The sequence below is a fragment of the Sebastes umbrosus genome, chromosome 19, assembly GCF_015220745.1.
Source record: "Sebastes umbrosus isolate fSebUmb1 chromosome 19, fSebUmb1.pri, whole genome shotgun sequence".
Taxonomy (NCBI): domain Eukaryota; kingdom Metazoa; phylum Chordata; class Actinopteri; order Perciformes; family Sebastidae; genus Sebastes; species Sebastes umbrosus.
Window position 1 is genome coordinate 18,071,484 of NC_051287.1, and position 20,674 is coordinate 18,092,157.

The following is a 20,674-nucleotide window of genomic DNA, read 5'->3' on the forward strand; positions in this document are numbered from 1 at the left end:
TGCAGTCGCGGGAGGATTATGAGTGAAACCGCCGCGTTCAAGTTCATTTGACGGCACGTCTGTCTGTCCCCCCTCCGGCGACGCCGTGGCTGAGCCTTCACTTTAATTTCCACAGCTTTCCACTTCCACTCGTCTACCAGCCCCCCTCTCTTCTGTGTTAAATTGTCTCTAAATTGGATATTTAAGGGGATGTTAAGGGGAAACTCAAGGGAAGGGCTCTCTCTCTTTTTCCGTTCCTTGCAGCAAACTCTCACCCCACTTCCATCGCCATCATAGTTTACAGCACTGTATGTATTTTACACCATTTTTTAAGGGGTCGGTAATGAAAAGTGCAATGTTATTCAGGAAAAAGGGGTGCATCTTATTTATCTCCAGTATCCAGACTTGGCCTCTTCAATAAGCTTAACGCTCTCAAATCCAGCACACTGTATATGAATCAGATTTAGGGTGGGGGCTGGAGGAAGCCATTAAAACACACCATTCGATCTCTGATTACATTCTCATCAAATAGCAGGATTAAGAGAGAGGCCTCTTGAGTGTTGTAGCGTAACATTAGCATCCTATGGGGCTGGGTGGGGCTTTAAGGTGAGTGTGTGTGAGAGAAAAGAACCAGAGGTGGGGTTATATTGGCTGTGTTAGGATGACAGGCCTCCTCCTCCTATAAAGGCGTCAGCAGCGGCCGGGGCAGATTTATGACGTCCACGCTGAGTGGAAAGCATGATGGGGGGATGGAGAGGCAGCTCTCACTATCGAGGATATCTTATGCCTCCTTTGAGAGTCGCTCGCTCTCCCTCTCTCTCCAATTTCATGGCTCTCAGTCTGTCGCATTGTCTTTGTCTTCTTTCCCTTTTATTGCTATTTTTCTTATTATTCTAGTTTTCATAATTATTTCTGTCTCGTTTCCTCATTTATTTTTTTTACTTTTCACCCCTCCTTTCCTGCAGCACCGCCACCACACAGAGTATTGCAGGGCTTTAGGCAACAATTGTTTCCTTTGTCTGTCGTCCACAGCTCTCGTTATCGCAATTAATCTCAGGCGAGCCTTATAATTCCTTATGTAAGTGTGAGAATGAGTGAGGGTCAGCTCGTTCTCTTCTTTTTAAGCTATTGCACTTTTTACAGCATGAATAGATGTTGTATTTCGTTATGGCTGAGGGCAAGAACAGGAAAAGACAGAGACACATCAAAGAAAAAGGGCAGAGAGAGAGATGAGGTATTACGATGAGACGAAGAATGAATAGTGACAGAAAGTGTGTCGAGTGGCCTCTCAAAATGACGTCTCGTTACAATAAGACACGTTGTAATGATAGAGGCACTGACGGAACTTGCACAAAAGTGACTCTTTTTACAGAATGACTCTTCTTTGATACCTTTTTCTTATAGAATATGTTAAAAAAAAAATCTACAAAACTGTTCAAGAAATAGCCTAGTTCAAGATTTTGGGAGATGCACTTATTCGCTTTCTTGCTGAGAGTAAAACAAGAACATTTGTACCTCTAGACAGCTAGCCTGGCTTCTGTCCGGTATCTCTAAAGCTCACTTAATAACATATTCATCTTTTTTGCTGTAAAAACGTCAAGTTGTGGTTTAACGTGTTAAATGGTGAGTAGGCCTGTCACAATAATTACGTTATCGACTTATCGTACGTTATAATTGACATGACCTCGATCATTTTTGCTGACCTCGATATAGCCGGTTGTGTTTACATAAGAATGTCATCAACATTTTATCCGACATGATGCCAGAATAAACAGCAGGGATTTCCCTACAATTATACCACTTGGGCTCAGCGCTTAAATGTTTTTTCTAGGGTTTCTAGGGAACCAAAGAAATTCTTAGTCAACTACAGAAACACTCACACGATTTTTAGTTGATTTAATCGACAAATATGTAAAGATGAGTTTCAAAAAAGAATCACACAATAGCACCACTTTAAATCTTGTGTTTACCAAAGATGTGCTCATACGTTTCTTAGACATAAGTCATTCTGCATGAAAAAAGCATAAAAAATTACTAATCGTCTAAAGAAATCTTAGTCGTCTAAGACCAAAACAACCGACTAATCGACTAAGAGGTGGAAGCCCTATAGTTTTTTCACAGTGCCTATGCCGTGTGAACAGAAAAAAATGATGCTGAGACACGTTTTGTTTCTGGTCGTGCTGCTTCTGTCCCCTCGTCTGTACTCTTATGATTATGCTATTATATTTTCAGTTATATCAGTGGCATAAACTGGTCTTAAAATGAAAATAATATAATTTATCGCAATTATTTCTGGGATAATATATCTTCCAATATGTTGGCAGAGCCAGACTGGCCGTTTCCCCCTTCTTCCAGTCTTTATGCTAAGGTAAGCTATAACCATCTCCTGGGTCTATATATATTTCAAGAAAGCAAAGATTTCCCAAAATGTCGAACCATTCCTTTAACAAAAAGAACCAAGAACGATCTGATCAAATACAGTATAAGTACACAAGATTATGAATCTAATCAGATATTCAGTGCCAACATTTGGTAAGGTTTTGATACGCTGTGATTCAGGCACATTTCGGCCTGGACCAAAAAAAAACGTATTGAGGTTCGATACACAAGCCCTTTAGTCTTCACGGGTCCTTCGAGAGATGCGCACAAATCCATTCTTTTCAAAAATGCATCTAGCTGCAAAAAATCCCTTCATTGTGCGTCACACACAGAAGCTGTAATGATTTAACAGTTCCAAACCATGTGTAGCATTTGAAGCTCAAAGTCTTTGATTATATAGGACGTCCTGTCAACAGATCAGTGTCACATGACACCCTGATACAATGATACCTGTCCTGCCTGTGATATTGTTTTGGAAAGACCCATGTGTTGCCATGGCAGCGGACTGGAGGACCGGCTATTCCCAGTATGATTGCAGTTTTCCACCTGCAGCAGGAAAAAGACCTGTTCCCCTCCCAAACACTGTTTCCATGTAAACATTTTACAGGAATGTGTGAGTGTGTGTGTGTCTGGCTGTGTGTGTGTGTGTTTTATTTCTGGGGTTTGAAGCAGGTTTCGGTTGTTTTCTTTCGCCAATAGCTCCAGGAAGAAATCAATGGGTGGACTGTTTCTTTTGTGTGTGTGTGTGTGTGTGTGTGTGTATAAACGTGTTTGTGTGTGCATATGTGTTAGCTTTTTCTGTCATATTTGCAGTTTATTCTTTTCCTGAGGGTGGGATCGTTCGGGAAAACGAGAGAGGAGGAGGGGGAAAGTGAGGCGGCTCAGATCAGGAGGAGGAAGATGCTGATCTGTGAGCAGCATGAGGATGAAGAGGCCAGCTGTGGAGGCCACAAATCAGCGAAAAAACACAAGCGATCCGTTCACAAGAAGAGAAGAAGAGACAGCGAAAGATAAAGAAAGAGGCAGTTAGATATACGCGGGAGATGCAGGGGCGTACGAACAAAAGAGCGTGAGAGACAGAACTGACTCAAGGCGGCGTTGGAAGCAGCGTCTGGGCCGAGATGAGGTCAGACGTGGACAGACTAAAGCCTAGTGTTTGACCACCACGGGCTATAGTGACCCATTAACAGAGCTGTAATGCTCAGTCCCTCCCCCAGTGGAAACTGCTGGTTTGAAGATACACTTGAACACTATATTAGGCAAGGCAGACTAGTGACTGTTTTGATATATTAGTAATTCCTTTTTGAGTCCATAATTTGTTTATAAAAGAAAACCTCTGGGTTCCCCAGAAGGCACGCTGGTTTATTCAGAGTCAGGGCTGCGGTGATTCATTTGGCATTTTATCTACAGTTTATCATTATTATTCATGACTGTGGTCCTTTTAGGTCTGCGTTTGGAGGTGGTTACAGCCTAAAAATTGTTGTTTGGATGCTCAATATTTCTGGCCTTAGGGTTGTGTGGGCACTACAAGCACACACATATGCATACACACAACCTCAGTGTGTTTCTAGTGACGGCATTTTTCCAAAGCAAGGTGGTGGGAAGATTAAAATAAGTCAGCTGCTAGAGATGTTATGCTCCCAACATGAATACACAGAGGTGGAGTTGGGGAAACAAAAAAAAAGACGAGGGAAAAAAAAAGAAAAACATGCCAGGATGCCACTCACTCATTCCCCATTTGGTGTTTTTCGCATCCACACCCTGTATTTTTTTAGACAAGCAGTGAAACAGAACTACAAATGTGCATTGTCTTCTTGTTAGCACGTTGTTGTTTTTGTTGTTAAGAAACTCTAAAAAGGTTAGAGCTGGTAACTGTGACGCTAACTGGCATGAATACAGATAGCTGCACCCTGCTATAGGCTGCATGTTAGGGGTAGGGGGAAAAATCAATACAGCATAGTATCGTGATATTTGAGTGTCAATATCGATACACGGACGTTGATCTATTATTACATGAACTATTAACCTCTTAACAATCTGGCCGCTCTTCGGTCTTTCAGAGGAGATACAGTACTAGTATCATATGAAACTAGTAAAACCTGAGGAATCGATTGGTGCCAACTAAGTAATGTTAGCTTGTCGGGAAGAACGCTAAATAGAGCGCTACAGGGATGACGTATTTGTGTAGGCCAACCAGGAAGTTAGCATCGCCCTGGGTTTCCTCGACAAAAAAAGCCAATGGTATTTTTCCATTGGGTTTTGGGATTATTGCAGAAAATAAGCTCTGTGGCGAACACACGTTTATGATACTTACACGTTTTGTTCAGCAAGTTAATTGCCACAAATGAACTTTTATGATAATTGTGTATGTGTAAATGCAATCGCCAGAAGTAAAAGAGTAAACACAGCGAGGCCGTAAAGTCGGCGTGATGCCGTTTAGTAGTCTCATTTAGCCACTTGTTAGCAACCGCCTTTTTTAAGACGCGTAAAGGCTTCAAAATTCACGAGTGGGATATTTACTGATGTATTTTATATTGTAGAAAAAAATGTTCAAATCTCTTCAGCTTGTGTTAACCACAGACCTTATTTCAGGCATCTAACTAAAAACCCATTCAAAAAACCCATTGACTTAGAGACTAGAGAACCGGCAGTGCATCATTTCCGTGTTTTAGGATACATTTCTGTAGCACTCTATGACGCTCCAAAGTCACTCTAAATTTTGGTGAGGAAAAACTGGCATGGTCATTTTTCAAACGGGTCCCTTGACCTCTGACCTTCAAGATATGTGAATGAAAACTCTGAGATGGTATATAAATATATAGTATATACATTTCGCAAAATGTTCATATCTTGACTCAAATATCGTCTATCTATCCTAAAGTCATACTACATTGTAAGTTAAAAAAAGATACAACAAAGAAAATTACTGAAGGAGAAGATAAATGTTATTGAACACAAATAACAGCGATATGTGCAGGAGGTGAAAAATAACAGCAGCAACACATACTAAGACTAAAAATGAATTAAGAATGTATAGTACACTGCTCAATTTGGTTTTGCACAGTTTGGCATTGTGGGAAGAGACTGTTTGCACACACACACACACACACACACACACACACAGACACACACGCACACACACACACACAGAGCCTCTATGTTGGTGTTTGCCTGGCAGGATGCCGCTGGTCGAAGCAGGCGCGGTGGGCAGCGCCCGCCCACAGGCAGCAGCGAGTACGCGGAGCGAGCGGTGGGTGGGCTGAAGGTCAGACGGGCCCTGAACACACTGGCATTGTTCTTTCTATCTCTTCTGCTCTCTTCCTCACGCTATGACCTGCGACTTTTAAGAGCATATGTCTGTGTGTACGGCATGTGCCGGTGTAAGCCAAGAATTCATAAAAACACAATGAAAGAGAGATTATAAGTGCAAAGTACGTGTTAGCCGAATGTGTGCTGAAGCTACAGAGATGCTTAGAAATGGTTATGAAGTGGAGTGTATTCTGTGTGTTTTGACGGTTGACTCTAGATAGTGCCATGGCATGTTATTAGTCTGAGTCAGCACAGAGGAGGCCGGGCCAGCTCTCTGAGAAGTTCGGCTCCGTTGAATGTGGGAGTGGGAGGAGAGATGAGCAAAAGGTCTTCTGTGACATTCAGAGATGCTTGATGTCTTCCCCTCAGCTGTTACACACCAGATTCCCCGAACCGCTGACTGTACTGTACACTCGCTCCTCCTGGAAGCCACAACTTGGCTGGAATGCGTCGCCCTCACTGAGTGTGCGACATTGCAAAACGAGTTGTAGTCTGAATTGTAGTTTGTTTGCATCCAGCTCACTGACCTTTTGTCTCACGTTCTTTCTTTCTTTCTTTCTTTCTCTCCCACCTCTCCTTGTAAAGGGCAGCGCACATAATCATAAAGCAAAACCACTTTGTGCAGGCTGAGCTGTTATTTTTCCCACAGAGAAAGTGATAGCGCCCACCGCAGAAGCAGGTCAGAGGGGAGGTTGCTGAAAATTTCCCCGGAGATGCTGCGCTCGGCGTCGAAATTATTTGAACCTTGACCCAGTTTGTAGTCGGCCTCTTCAAGTGCTTCCTCTCGGAGCTTTATGTTTTTGTACGTGAAACAATGATGCAGTGGGGGGGGAACTCATTTTGTGTGCCCCAGTTTCTAGAACCGCATTAATTAGTGTTGGGAAATTAACTCTGCGATGCACGGCTGCCTTCTGTGAGCATGAGGCCAACCAGGCACAGGTATTATTAATGGATCTTTGCTTAGATTGAAGCTTGCTAAAGTTGTGTTTCATAAATGATATGAAATGATGTGATATTTGCATCGCCAAAATGTCTGAGTTGAGTGCAGAAATCTTCACAGTTAGCATGAATTTGGTGATTTGTAAAAAGATGTCTGCGTTAGAAGAAGTGGTTGAAAAGAATGTAATAGGTGCTGACTTAAGGTTTCATTTTGTCCCTTCACAGATGGTCATTTCACCGGGACCCCTCCCACGTACGGTTACGACGCAGACCGAGCAGAGGAGCAGCGGAGGCACCACGACATCCTGCCCTACATCGATGACTCGCCGTCGTCTTCGCCGCACCTCAGCTCCAAGAGCCGCAGCAGTCGGGACACGCTCTCCTCTGGATCACTGGAGTCCTCCAAGTCGGTCAGTATGCTGTCCTGCCATCTCCTACTGCTGGACATTGGATTGCAATTTTTCTCAACAGTTTTCTTTTGGAAATTGATTGAAAATTGACTTTAAAAAAACCCAAAGCTGTGAGTTACTTAATATTAAGGATTTTTATTTTACTATTGATAAGGGCGGTCAAACAATTAAAATAATTATAATAATTAATTAATTCATTAATTAATTCATTAATAATTAACATGATTGTTTATAGTAAATCGCGATTAATCTCAAATTAATTGCACATTTTTTATCTCTTCAAAATGCATCTTAAAGGGAGATTTGTCAAGTATTTAAAACTCTTATCAACATGGGAGTGGGAAAATGTATATACATATATATATATATATTGAAATTAATTAACAACACAAAACAATGACAAATATTGTCCAGAAACCCTCACAGGTACTGCATTTAGCATAAAAAAAAAATACTCAAATCATAACATGGCAAACTGCAGCCCAACAGGCAACAACAGCTGTCAGTGTGCTGACTTGACTATGATTTGCCCAAAACTGCATGTGATTATCATAAAGTAGGCATGTCTGTAAAGGGGAGACTCGTGGGTACCCATAGAACCCATTTTCATTCACATATCTTGAGGTCAGAGGTCAAGGGACCCCTTTGAAAATGGCAATGACAGTTTTTCTTCGCCAAAATTTAGCGTAAGTTTGGAGTGATTGTTTTCAAGTGTTGAGTGAAGTTTAGCCTCGTTCGCGATAAGATAGTATGACATGGTTGGTACCAATGGATTCATTAAGTTTTCTAGCTTCATATAATGCCAGTATTTTTCACTCCAGCTTTAAAATTGAGCCCGCTACAACCTAATGATCTCAAATTGCGTTAAAGAAATTAGTGGCATTTAAACGAATTTGCATTATTATCGATTTATTATCACGTTAACTTTGACAGCCCATTGATACAAAGCATAACACCATACGAATGTACAATCCTATAAAATTGGCTAGAATCCCTCTTCAATAGCCAATAGTTCCGTACTTTGACCCCAACACAGCGCAGATAGTGGGCTAATCTATTCTTAGAGCAATCCCCGATATGGGAAAAATCTGTCAATTGATGAAAAAATCAAATCTGCCGTTTGAGAGGATTGATAAAGGACAACATCGCCTGCCTCATAACCCAAGAAGCAGCCATCCGGCGGAGAAACTCATCCCCCTTAAGAGTCTGGCTTTTCCTCATCCAGGGCATTAGGCAGAATTACCTATCTCCTCCATCACCCCCGCCGCTGCCTTCATCCTCTTACCCTCCGTGCTTTACTCTTTATCGTCCGCGAAGAGAAAACCAGTGATCTATGACGTCTGGTGCTCTTCAAAGGTTACCATGGAGAGTATACACACACACACACACACACACACACAAAACCCTAGCGTCAGCAAAGATGAGAATGAACATGGATGCTAGAGTCGTAGAGACATTATTTCTTGCACCAAAGGATTTGTGAGTAGCAGATGAACATGCTCGAGCCACATGTTCGATTAGGGCAGAGAGGTATTGTGGGAGAATGTAATAGGCTAATTCTGCCTCTCTCCGCTGTGCCCTTGGAGGAAGTAATCGCATCAGTGGTCATGAAGCAGTAGCAGTCGCTCCGCCCCCTCAGTCTTCGCTCGCTCGTCTGAGCTGGCGAGCGAGCACTGGCTGTCAATCTGATTGATGGCTCGAATCTGCCAATAAATGATGAGTCCCTTGACTGCATCCGACCTCTGACCTGTGAGCTTGTAACTCTCGCTTATTTTAATTTATACACACACACACACACACACACACACACACGTCGTCTCTGCTTTAGGTTGCACAAGCCAGTGCTTTCATGTAGGTTCAGAAATGCTCTTCTCTCTGATACATTCATTGTAGAAGATATTGAAGACGGTTTGCAGAGTAAACTCTCATGCTTAGAGGCAGAATCCTGGAGGAAACCCGACGCCGTGTGTGTGTTTAGGGTTGGTAGAAGCGGCATCTGAAGTCAAATATATTACCATCCATCAACAAAGCCAGACATGCTCTCTATAACTGCCATGAAAATGGCGTTACCGTCGTCCTTGATTTGCCCTTGGGCGGCCGCTCTCCAAGCATCATCCCAGTCTGCTTCTCTAAATTGATGAGTCAGAGCCCAGACGAGCTCTGGTTGGCTGATGGTTTTGTGATGTCACTGTGATGAGTCATCACCATCATCAGCGATACTGCTGATTTAATTTTCTCTCATAATCTGACTCTTGGCTGCACTGAAGAGGGAAAAGTGGAGGGGGGGGGGTCACTGATGAGAAATCAGCTGAATATGAGGACTGTGTTGTAATGTTTTTTAACAATTTTGCAAAAACACTGACCACATGTATCTTATAATCCTAGTGCACAGTGTGACACATACTTGTAGGTCAATCAAGGACAGACAGAGTCCACTCTCTTTCCCATTTTAATTAAACTGTATTTACCATTTTTAAAGTATTTCTTGGGCATTTAATACCTTTTTGGCTGGACCGCAGAGGGCAGAGAGCAGTTCCACTCATTGGCGAGAGTGCTCCTCTATCGGCGCATTTCCACCAGATCCATTCATTTCCAATGGACAGCAGGAGAATCAGTCGCCAAGTGCGTGGTGGGAGTGTTGCGGTGAGTTGGAGAGGGTCTGTATTTGCATAAAGTTGAAAAATCTCAACTTCATGCAAATGAGCCCCTCCAGCGCGATGCGTCCAGCTCACAAAACTTGGACCAAGCTGTGAAACTAGGCGATCTAGTTCTAAAATGAAATGCGTTTCAGAAGTAGATTTTGGTGGATTGTTTAAACGGAGTAACAGAAAGTTTACGAGCAGGCTGACCTTGTTGTCTCCTGTTTGAAACGGCAAGCAGAAAACCAGGGACCAATCAGGTTCATTCCACAAGAGGGTACGTCACCTCTTGAACGGCCAGTTGAGTGGAGCAGCTTGTCGCCCTAGTGTCCTCGCCGGACCCGGTGGACACGTACCGCTGGATTTAACACTATAGACATGAACACTGACTATTTGTGTAACAATTTAACCTCAAATTCACAGACTGGCCATACATGGCCCAGCCATATACTCGGTTTTGACCGAGTCTTGTTATTAGATAGTTGACAGTAGAAAGATAACAAGAAATGAAGGAGAGAGAGAGAGATGGGGAACGATATGCAACAAAGGTCGGATTCAAATCTGGGATGTTGCAGTTCATGGTCATCTCGAGAATTCCTCTTAAGTCCTGAGCCGTTGTCTCTGTTGCTGTGGATCCCTGATTTATATCTAAATCCTCCCGTCTTTGCTCCCTCATCCTGTCTGACATCACACCTCGAGGCCACGACCTGAAGGGGGAGGTCATTTCTTTTCCTACTCAGCCAGAGCAAAACCTTTAGATGAGTAGATTAGGAGGCTTGGGAAGATTGAAATCTCCTTTGTTATGATCCAACACATCTGTAATGAAAACTCACTCATCGCACGGCTTGTTTCCTCACAATTAAAGGCATGGCGTGATGCGGCATTGCGAACATCCTACCCTAAATAAAACCACGCAGACACCGACTCTGTTGGCGTCTATCGCATCTGGCTGAGGAGCAGTTTAAATAACCAGAAGTAATGCTGCATTGAAACACAGTCACAGGATAATTCTGAGACAGCCCCATTACTTAGCAGACATGTGGCGATAGGAAGCAATCACATTAGGCCTCTCAGAAAGCGAGGGATGGCAGAGCGGGATGCCAAAGAGATTAGAAAATGAAAAATGTAAATGGTTAATAAAGTGTGGATCGGGGCGTGCATCGCCGCTCACTTCCCTCCTCTCTAACCTGACTCTGAATGTTTATATGAGCTGACAGTCTGCTGTACTCCATGGGAAAGAGAGAGAGAGATGGGAGAATAATGTTGTTACAGTCGCCGCTGCTCGGTTTCTATCCGCGCCTCCTGAGCTACAGCGGGCGCGCTTGTCAAATAAACGCTGTTTGTATTGATTCTCGTGCATCTCCCACAAACATCATCCATCGTGCATAAACAAATCAGAAGCAAATCAGAATCTCTAAATCATTTTAGGGTGATTACGGGGGGTGATGTGTGAGCTGAAAGGGGTTCAAGCGTGAGTTCAAATTGCGTGGGAAATATTAGCTTTTGTTGACGCTGTTTGCACGTACTGGACTGGTGAAAACAAAAGACAACCCAAATGTACCACAAGCAGGGAGAATGTGTCTTATTTTATTACCAAAAAAGGCAGGCAGACACCCCTTTTAGTCTGAACCCAGAGATGGGCTCATTAGTTGCCACGGCGATGAATAAAAGATGATATGTCTGGAGATGTGGGTACTTCCTAGGGGAGCCGTCTGAGGTCTGAAACGATGAATAAACACTTTCGTCTCCCCCTCTGCTAGTTCACTAACATGTGGCTGAACGTTAAAGTTTCCTCCTTGTGATTTGATGCTGCAAATGGACCCTCATGTTTCTCGTGTGCTCTCTTACCGGCGGGCATATCCTGTGAGGGTAAAGTGAGATAGCTCGTGCCCGATATACTTGTAGCCCAGCGTTCATTTTTCATTAATTCACAAACATTCAGGGGGCTCCGTTGCCGCCCCAGGCTTTCCTTTTTTAAGTCAGACAGATTCAAAGCCGCTGCGACGCAACGCATTATATTTAAGCGCAATCATAAATCATAATTGCATTACTTATTTACTTTCAATGTCCTTTTATTTGCACAGTTCATACGAAAAGAGTGACTTTTTTTCTTTTGGTTGTCTTAGAATCTACACATAATGAGCAATTAAAGCTTATTTTTGGTATGTTATATATATATATATATATATACAGCAGAGATCCCCAGACAGCTCTGTGTGATGCATAATACATGTCTGTCAGAATCATTGCCTTCATGCTTCACCTGAGAAAGAGACACAAAGAAAGAGAGAGAGAGGTAGAAGTTATTAACTATTGAAGATGAGATAAACAGTCAGATGAAGTGGAGGAGAATATGCTTATACTTTAAAGGTGCTCTATACGATATCCAGAAATAAAGGAGTAATGTCTACCTGAGCAGAGAATGAAGTTGCTCTCCCTCTGTGTGTGTTGCACCGCACATGCTTTTTAGTGCGTGTTCGTGCATGTGGGCGTGCCCCACTGGCTAGCGCACGGCCACCGCTCTGCACTGCTCTCATACAGCGGTTACAGCTGATAACGGCGTCGTCAGTGGAAGAGTAACGCCCATCCTCCAGTTACCGGTTATAGAAATGCCCCAAATCTCGTATAGAGCCCCTTTAAATACTGTCCCATTCTACTTGTAGTCTGCGCCTGATTTATCCAAACTATATTAGGGCTGCAACTAATGATTACTTTCATTGTCGATTAAGCTGTCGATTATTTTCTTGATTAATCGATTAGTTGTTTGGCCTGTAAAATGTCAGAAAATGGTGAAAAATGTCAATCAGTGTTTCCCCATATGTCTTGTTTTGTCCACAACTCAGATAAATATTCAGTTTACAGTCATAGACCAGAATATATACACATTTAAGAAGCTGGAATCAGAGAATTTTTACTTTTTTACTATTTTTTCTTAAAGAATTACACAATGTGTGCACACTTGACATGACAGCTCCTGATAGGCAAGGCGAGGCCGGACTTTATTAAAGGTACATCGTGGGTAGTTGTTCTCGATCCAGAAATCTTATGGCTTTTGTTTACACTGGTAATGAATCCCAGGAATTCCACTCAGAAGGGGTATTTCTTCATTGACTTCTCCTGCATATCAACTATGGTACCCATCTCTTTCTATTTGTATTTGTGTCACTCTTTCTCTACTGTCTATGGCCAGACTCCTCTCACCATGCTCATACTTCTTTCATCCTCTTCCCTCTCCTTCCTTCTCTCGTTCTCCATCTGGTGGTCTAGCTGTCCTCTCTGTCTTGTTTCCCTCTCTTTCTTTGTGTCACTCCCAGCTAAAGAGGCAGAGAAACGCAAATCCTGACTTTTGCTGCCCTCTCTCTTCCTCTGCTCTCCATTATGTGTAGCTGCAAGTTTTGATCGTTTCCATTTTTGTAGTTTCCTACCATCTGTCTTTGTAGCCCCTTCATGGTGTTGGATATTTTGCCCTCGCTCTCTCTCTCTCTCTCTCTCTCTCTCTCCCCATCTTAATTACACTGTATCTGCATTGTCTTCCTCTCCCTCTCCATCTCTTCTTCTCTCACCCTTCCTCCCTGTTTTCTCTCTTTCCTCCTCCTCATAGCCTGAGGGGCCGGATGTTTCCACGTCCCAACCTGGGCTCACTGTGTGTGTGTGTGTGTGTGTGTGTGTGTGCATGCGTTCTCGGTACTTGCGCATTCTCTCACAGACACATATTTATACGCAAACCTCGCCTCCCGTGGGAGACCCTGCCTGTTTGAGTTATTTCAGAGTTCGTGGTTAAACAAGATAGCCTGAGGAATCTCTCCGTCTCTCTGTTTTCCTTCATGTCCGTAGTCCTCAGTGAGCTTTGACTGGGCTGAGGGGAACGGGGAGGATTTCTCCAAGGTGCTATTGTTGTTGTTTGATTCTCTAGACTGTGTGAAGCTCACTCACAAACAGCAAACCTGCAGAGGTTTCTTTTTACCAGCTGATGTAAAGAATAATACGATGCTTTGAATGACACAAAATGGTCCAGTGTGAAAAACAGTTATGAAAGAAAGATTTACTGTAAAAACAATAAGTAAAAAAAAAAACAGTAGGCACGTACAGTTGTTGTGCATAATATTGTATTGCTGCTTATTGTTTTAACTTTATTATTATATGTTTGTGTGTTTGTTGCAGACTGAATGTGACCTGGAAAAAGGTTTGGAGATGAGAAAGTGGGTCCTGTCTGGGATCTTGGCCACCGAGGAAACATACCTCAGTCACCTGGAGGCACTGCTGCTGGTGAGAACACACACACACACACACACACACACACATACTACAAATAGCCATATTATACAGTAGGATGTTGATTAGGCAAATTGAGTATTACGTATGGAATTATTTAATGATAGACTCTTCACATTTCATTTTAGAGATGTTCCGATACCATTTTTTCCTTCCCGATACCCATTCCGATACCTGAACTTGTGGTATCGGCCAATACAGCGTACCAATCCGATACTAGTGTGATAAAAAAAATATATAGTTATTGTTATTTAGCAGCTGTGACAAACTACCTACAATAAGTTCTTCTTCGCTGCTCTAAAACAGTAGTTGCCAGTGGCAGCCACGACACATCCAGGGCGGCAGCACAGTGAACGCATTTCCAATGCCGGTATCGGTATCGGAACAACTCTAAACTTAATTTCATTTCGTGCCATTAGATGCATCTGCAAGAGATGGATCCTTATTTATTGGCTGGCTTTTGCTGTAGATTACAAATGACAACAATCAAAGTTCCGAATAGCCAAACCAAATAAAAAACTAAGAAATAGATTAAAAAAAATTAAACCAAATTGCAACTAAAAGAGAGATGAAACGTTCTAGGGTTGGGTGATATGAAAGTATATAGAACATAGTGGAGCATTTAGCGGGTAAAGAGAATCAGAAGAGTCAGAAAGACAACAAACTATCGCAGTAATGTTTCTCCAAAGTGACTTAATCACCTCTACTGTTTTGTTCCTCTCAGCCCATGAAGCCACTGAAGGCCGCGGCTACGACGTCGCAGCCCGTGCTCAGCGTGGCCCAGATAGAAACCATCTTCTTCAAAGTGCCTGAGCTCTACGAGATCCACAGGGAGTTCTACGACGGACTTTTGCCCCGCGTCCAGCAGTGGAGCCACCACCAGAGAGTCGGGGACCTCTTCCAGAAACTGGTGAGGAGAAAGAAGTAGATTAGTCGAGGGGGTTGTTTATAGTTTGTGTGTGTGTACCCATGACGGCAGCTGTAACTGCCTGACCTTACCCTTAATCAAAGTGACAACGTCGGGGCTCCCAAAAAAGTTGACATTATTAGAAAAGACATTCAGGGTACTGCAGCAGATGGACGCAGACCCAAAGCAAAAACCACTGTGCCAGAGCGACATTATTCACAGTAATATTGTTTCTTGAATTGGGGGGCTTTCAGAAGCAGAATCCGTCAGCATAATTCAATAATAAACCAATGAAAGAAATGTGGATTTGATTTTTCCACTGGTGCTCTTCTTTATCGTTTTAAATTTAGACAAATTGAATCGTCTTTTTCTTCCTATTTCCTCCTCAACAGGCGCTCGCTCGCTGTCTCTCTCTTCCCTCCAGTAGTTTTCTGCCAAGGATGTCAGGGCCAAATGTACACTGGGTCTGTTTAATCATTTTCACAATGGGTCAATTAACCCACAATGAATCATTTGTTAATTCTCTCCAAAAATGCTGCTCCTCTCCCACTAGTGTCTCCCTCACCCTCCCTGCGTCTCTCTCTCTCTCCCTCGCAGACCCACTCACGCATGTACACACACACACACACACGCATGCATGCACACACACACAGAGGGAGGTGCAGGCGTGTTTCACAATGCCGCCTTTCTGCCTCAGGCAGCTGAGAGGCCATCACTGCACTGTGTGCTTTGTGTCTCGAAGAAGCTGCTATAAATAGGAGCTCTCTCTGTCTCTCTCTCTCTCTCTCTCTCTCTCTCTCTCTCTCTCTCTCTCTCTCTCTCTCTCTCTCTCTCTCTCTCTCTCTCTCTCTCTCTCTCTCTCTCTCTTACATTCTTATTAAGTTATCTCAGGAGGCTCCACTTGGGGCTTAGCTAAGAAATTAGGATTTAATTTCTATCTTTTGCCGTCAAGGAGGCATGCGCCAAAATCCAGTTTTTGTCTAATAGTTTCTTCAAAAGTTTGTCCATGTATTTTGTCCTTCTCTGTCACATAAGCCTTTCCTACGACAGAGTATTAGGGCCACATTGAGGGGGAAAAAAAATCTGATATTTCGAGAATGAAGTCATAATATTACAAGAAAAAAGTTGTAATTTAATGAGAATAAAGTCATACTATTTCAAGAAAATAAAAAAATTGTGATATTACGAGAATAAAGTCATACTATTTCAAGAAAATAAAAAAATTGTGATATTACGAGAATAAAGTCATAACTTTACGAGAAAAAAAGTAATTTCCTCCCCCACAAAAGAGGCAATTTCCATCAGGTCCATGTGGTTTCTTGCACAATATTTTCAAGGTCCTGATACGTATGATAATGTGGTGCTGATGTGCCAAAAGATGAAGTATTTCCTTATTTGTGAAACCTATACTACAGTACACTACGTTCCTCATTTTCACTCAGGCGGCACGCTGCTCTATTTCCTCTCTAAAATAACATGTAAAATTACTACTTTACGATATTATGACTTTATTCTCATAATATTACGCCTTTTTTTCCTCGTAAACCTATGACTTTATCCTTGTAATATTATGACTTTATTCTCGAAATCTCAGATTTATTCATTTTCCCTCAATGTGGCCCTAATACTCCGTCGTACTTTCCATCCAACAAAGACATGATGTCATGGTTCTGATGTGGGTAAAACAATACTGAAATATTGAGCAGAGTGATTGTAGACTGTTTCCATCCCTTCCCCTCCCCCCCTCTCTCCAGACAGTAGTTAATAAAAGTCAGGAGGAGAAGACGCTGAGCCCACAAAAAAGGAAAAAAAAAGGAAAAATGCTACATGACAGCCGTTCCGTCAGGAGGTGGCGAGGGAGGGAGGAAGAGATTAGATGAGAGTAGAGGAGGTGATACAGGAAGGGGGAATGGCGGTGGTGGTGGGGGGGATGAGAGTCAGGCTAGGCAAGTAGATTTAGGCTGCTCTGATAGAGCTGTCTCACCATGACTCTGAAAATCTGCGAGGGGAGCAGACAGGCTTAGGAATCATAAAACATCAGGACAAGGAAGGCGAGAGACGGAGAGAAAAGAGGAAGAGGCAAAGCGTCACTGACAGGTTATGAGCATGAGTGTCAGAGAGAAGTGTTTGAAGGCTGAAAATAGGGCTAAATCACACTTGTGCTCTTCCTAGACACACACATACTTCATACACAGTGGCGAAGTGAAGGTTTTACACCATGAAGACAGACAGGCAAACTGATAAACTGGCTTTGAATGTTGCGCTACAGAGATGGAGGACCTTCTCTGAATTTATAGAAGAAAGATCCTTTATTTAAGATTGTCCTTTCAGATTGCTCTTCTGTGAAGACGTTTCTCTTGAGGTGGCAGCTGTGGTTTAGTGAGTTTATTCAACGTGTCAGAGAATAGGGGACATCTGCTTGTCTGCCATCCTTTGCATGGGGAAAAAGATGAATACTTGTATTATTGAACAAACTATGTTGTGGGACAGAAGGATCGCTAAGATTTGTTTTGGTGTGGGACAATTTCTTTGACTGATTGACAGCTGCTCTCATTTGCTGAAACATCTTGATTGCCCCTCGGCTGTTCTTTTGTCAAATTTAATCGCAGCTGTCTAACAAAATCAGGTTTTGGATAAATCCGGGATGATAAATAGACCATGCAGATGGCCAATCGTGTTAGATTTTGGATCTACAACACCTGGTTGCAGTTGTTTCTTACAAGGTTTTATCACATAGTTACACAGCTGATAGGTCTTGTTTCCCAGCGGCCACACTCCATCACATCTCAGTCAGTGCTTTTTCAGGCTTTCTTTGGGTCACTGCATTTTAGAATTCAAACTGTTTTAGCCACGGCAGCTGCATGGCTCTAGAGATGGCCATGTCGGTCTGTCGCTCCACTACTTGGTCCAGACTGAAATATCTCAACAACTACTTGATGGATTGGCACCAAATTTTGCACAGAAGTTCATGTATCCCAACAGTAAAAGCCTAGTAACTTTGATGATTCTCTGACTTTTCCTCTAGCGCAAGGGTCAGCAACCTGCATCTCCAGAGCCACTTTAGCCCCTCTCCAGTGGCTGTGGATTTTTTTTAAAAATCAGTGGAAATTAATAACTGTTTTGTTTACATTTTCATTTTTATTTATCATTGTTGTAGGTCTACGGTACGACGGAGTATTAGGGCCACATTGAGGAAAAAAAAAAAATCTGAGATTTCGAGAATAAAGTCATAATATTACGAGAATAAAGTCAAAGGTTTACGAGAAAAAAAGTCGGAATATTACGAGAAAAAAGTCGGAATATTATAAGAATAAAGTCATAATATTATAAAGTAGTAATTTTACGTGTTATTTTCTTTTTTTCTCGTAAAGTTATGACTTTATTCTCGAAATCTCAGATGATTTTTCCCTTAATGTGGCCCTAATACTCCGTAATACATGTGCACTTTGGCCCTCACGGCATTAGACATATATACTATATACCATTTCATCACAATGCTCAAATGTTTTGCGGCTCCAGACAGTTTTTTGTTTATTTTATTTGCCTAAAATGGCTCTTTAGATAGTAAAGGTTGCTGACCCCTGCTCTAGCGCCACCATGCGGTGCACATGTGAAATGTCTCAACAACTATGAGATGGACTGATGTCACTGTTTCCATCAGCATCAGCTGTACTTTGTGTTTAGTGCTAATTAGCAAATGTTAGCATGCTAACATGCTAAACTAAGATAGTGTATATGCTAAACGGTCGTGTCTCAAAGGTAACACCCAAATTGTGAAACTCTCGAAAGAGATGATTAGTGTTAGGTATTGACCATGAATGGTTAAGTTTTGGCATTGACCTCGAATAGTTAAGGTTAAGGTCAGACGTCGGGCAGCGATTCTCACGAGAGCTTTTTGCAAGTTTTTGCAAGTTTTTGCAATTTGGGGGTTACCTTCTAGACACGACCAGGGTAAGCATTGTCATTGCGAGCATGTTCCAGTAGCATGCTGATGTTAACGTTGAGCACAAAGCTCCACTCACAGAGCTGCTAGCATAGCTTTAGACTCCTGTTATACTTGCAAATGAAGGGTTTTAATACCTTCTAATTCTGTCTATTCATATCATTAGATCATCATAGTCTAAAGCGCTTTTCTCCTGTGTGAGAAAACATCTAGTCTGTTACTACTCCCTTACAAACCAAGTGGCTATAAACCCAGCCTTCTCGTATAATGGCCGTAGTCTGTCACGAGGCTGTTTCTTTAATGTTGTTTTCCGCTGTGGATTACACACAGACTTCTCACACAGGACAAATCCCGAACTGAGAAATCCAAACACCCAAGCACTTTCTTTCATCACCCAAAGCCATTTTCTGCCATGACACCGTAGCTGCAGCGGCACGCTCGGTAAGCCTTCACGGCGTTGTGTGCGGCTCCGCGGATGTTGGCTGGCAGACATTCGGGCTCTCTGTTCTCTCCACAGTCGCACTGTCACGCTCTGAATGTCCTCCGCTGTGGTGCAGATTGTGTGGCCCAGGGCAGGACACAGGATTGCAGGATTGTGAAAATTGCTTTTCTCCTCGCCTTCCTTCTACTTTACTTCTTCCCAGCATGCGGATGTATGTGCAAAAACACTGTAGATCCATTTTGGACAAATTTTGCTGCCTGAAATTCACCAGTGAGTATTTGAAAAACACAAATAAGGACAGTTATTTGTTAACAAAGGAGGTGCTAATTTCAGTCATGTTGTGTTTTTTTTCACGGTGGATCGTTGCTATTTTGGACTTTTTGAGTGCAACCAAACATGCACACTACACATAGTAACTGCCAGTGATAACATGACCAGTGTGAACAATGTTTAGAAAACTTGTGACTCCACATTCCTGCCAGAATTGAATCTCACACACCCCCAACCATAACGGCAAAGATCAGCGCATGTTAGGAAGGTCAGGGTCAGGCCTAAAAATAGGATGTTGAGGGGACGAATGGGGTCGCTTCGACACGAGAATAGTCATTGACTTACAGATGTGTAGTCTTTTTATTTGTAGACCACTTCTAATCTAATTATAAAGTGCTTCACACAAGGCAAGCAATTAAAAATCAACAATAAAAGCACTGACTCAGCCAGTCTTACTTCCTGCATGCTGCAGATTGTCCCAGTGCTTCAGGGCTCTGACTGTAAAGTTTTAAAAGATAATTCTGGTTTGTCTCAACTTGGGTCTCGTTTTTAACCGTCATTCTTATCAGTAATAATGGGCAGACAATCACCCAGGTTGGTAAACAAAAGTCCAGGGTAGAAAACAAAGTCAAATGTGTATTGGCAAGAATCTGGCGATACGATACATATCATGATACTGGGGGTTACGATTCAATATATTGTGATATAATGCGATACTGTAAGCAAGGTGATATATTGCAATTTTTTTTAACACACCACCATATGCATAAAATCTGAGTAAAAAAAGTTTGCTTTTTTATGCAATCAGAAGAGTGAGATCTGCATTTGTCGCATAGCACTACTCTGACAGGCCACATCTCTTTGCAAATGAAATTAATTATGTCTGTCAATCAATTAAAAATATTTAATCATGATTAACTGCATGATTGTCCATAGTTAGTTAATCGCGATTAATTGCAAATTAATTGCACATTTTTAGTCTGTTCAAAATTAAAAGTATTTAATACTCTTATAAACGTAGGAGTGGAAAAATATATTTGCTTTATGCAAATGTATGTATACTGTATATTTATTATTGGAAATCAATTAACAACACAAAACAATGACAAATATTGTCCAGAAACCCTCACAGGTACTGCATTTAACGTAAAAAAAATATACTCAAACCATAACATGGCAAACTGC

General features: G+C 42.2%; 1 protein-coding gene across 1 annotated transcript in view; it reads left to right on the forward strand.

The window, feature by feature from the left end:
• bcr (BCR activator of RhoGEF and GTPase) overlaps window positions 1-20,674 on the forward strand; it is a 101,401-nt gene that overhangs the window by 50,111 nt on the left and 30,616 nt on the right. The window contains exons 2-4 of the mRNA XM_037753830.1: window positions 6,832-7,016; window positions 13,817-13,921; window positions 14,652-14,837. Of these exons, the coding sequence (XP_037609758.1) occupies window positions 6,832-7,016; window positions 13,817-13,921; window positions 14,652-14,837 (476 nt within the window). The remainder of the gene's footprint in view (window positions 1-6,831; window positions 7,017-13,816; window positions 13,922-14,651; window positions 14,838-20,674) is intronic.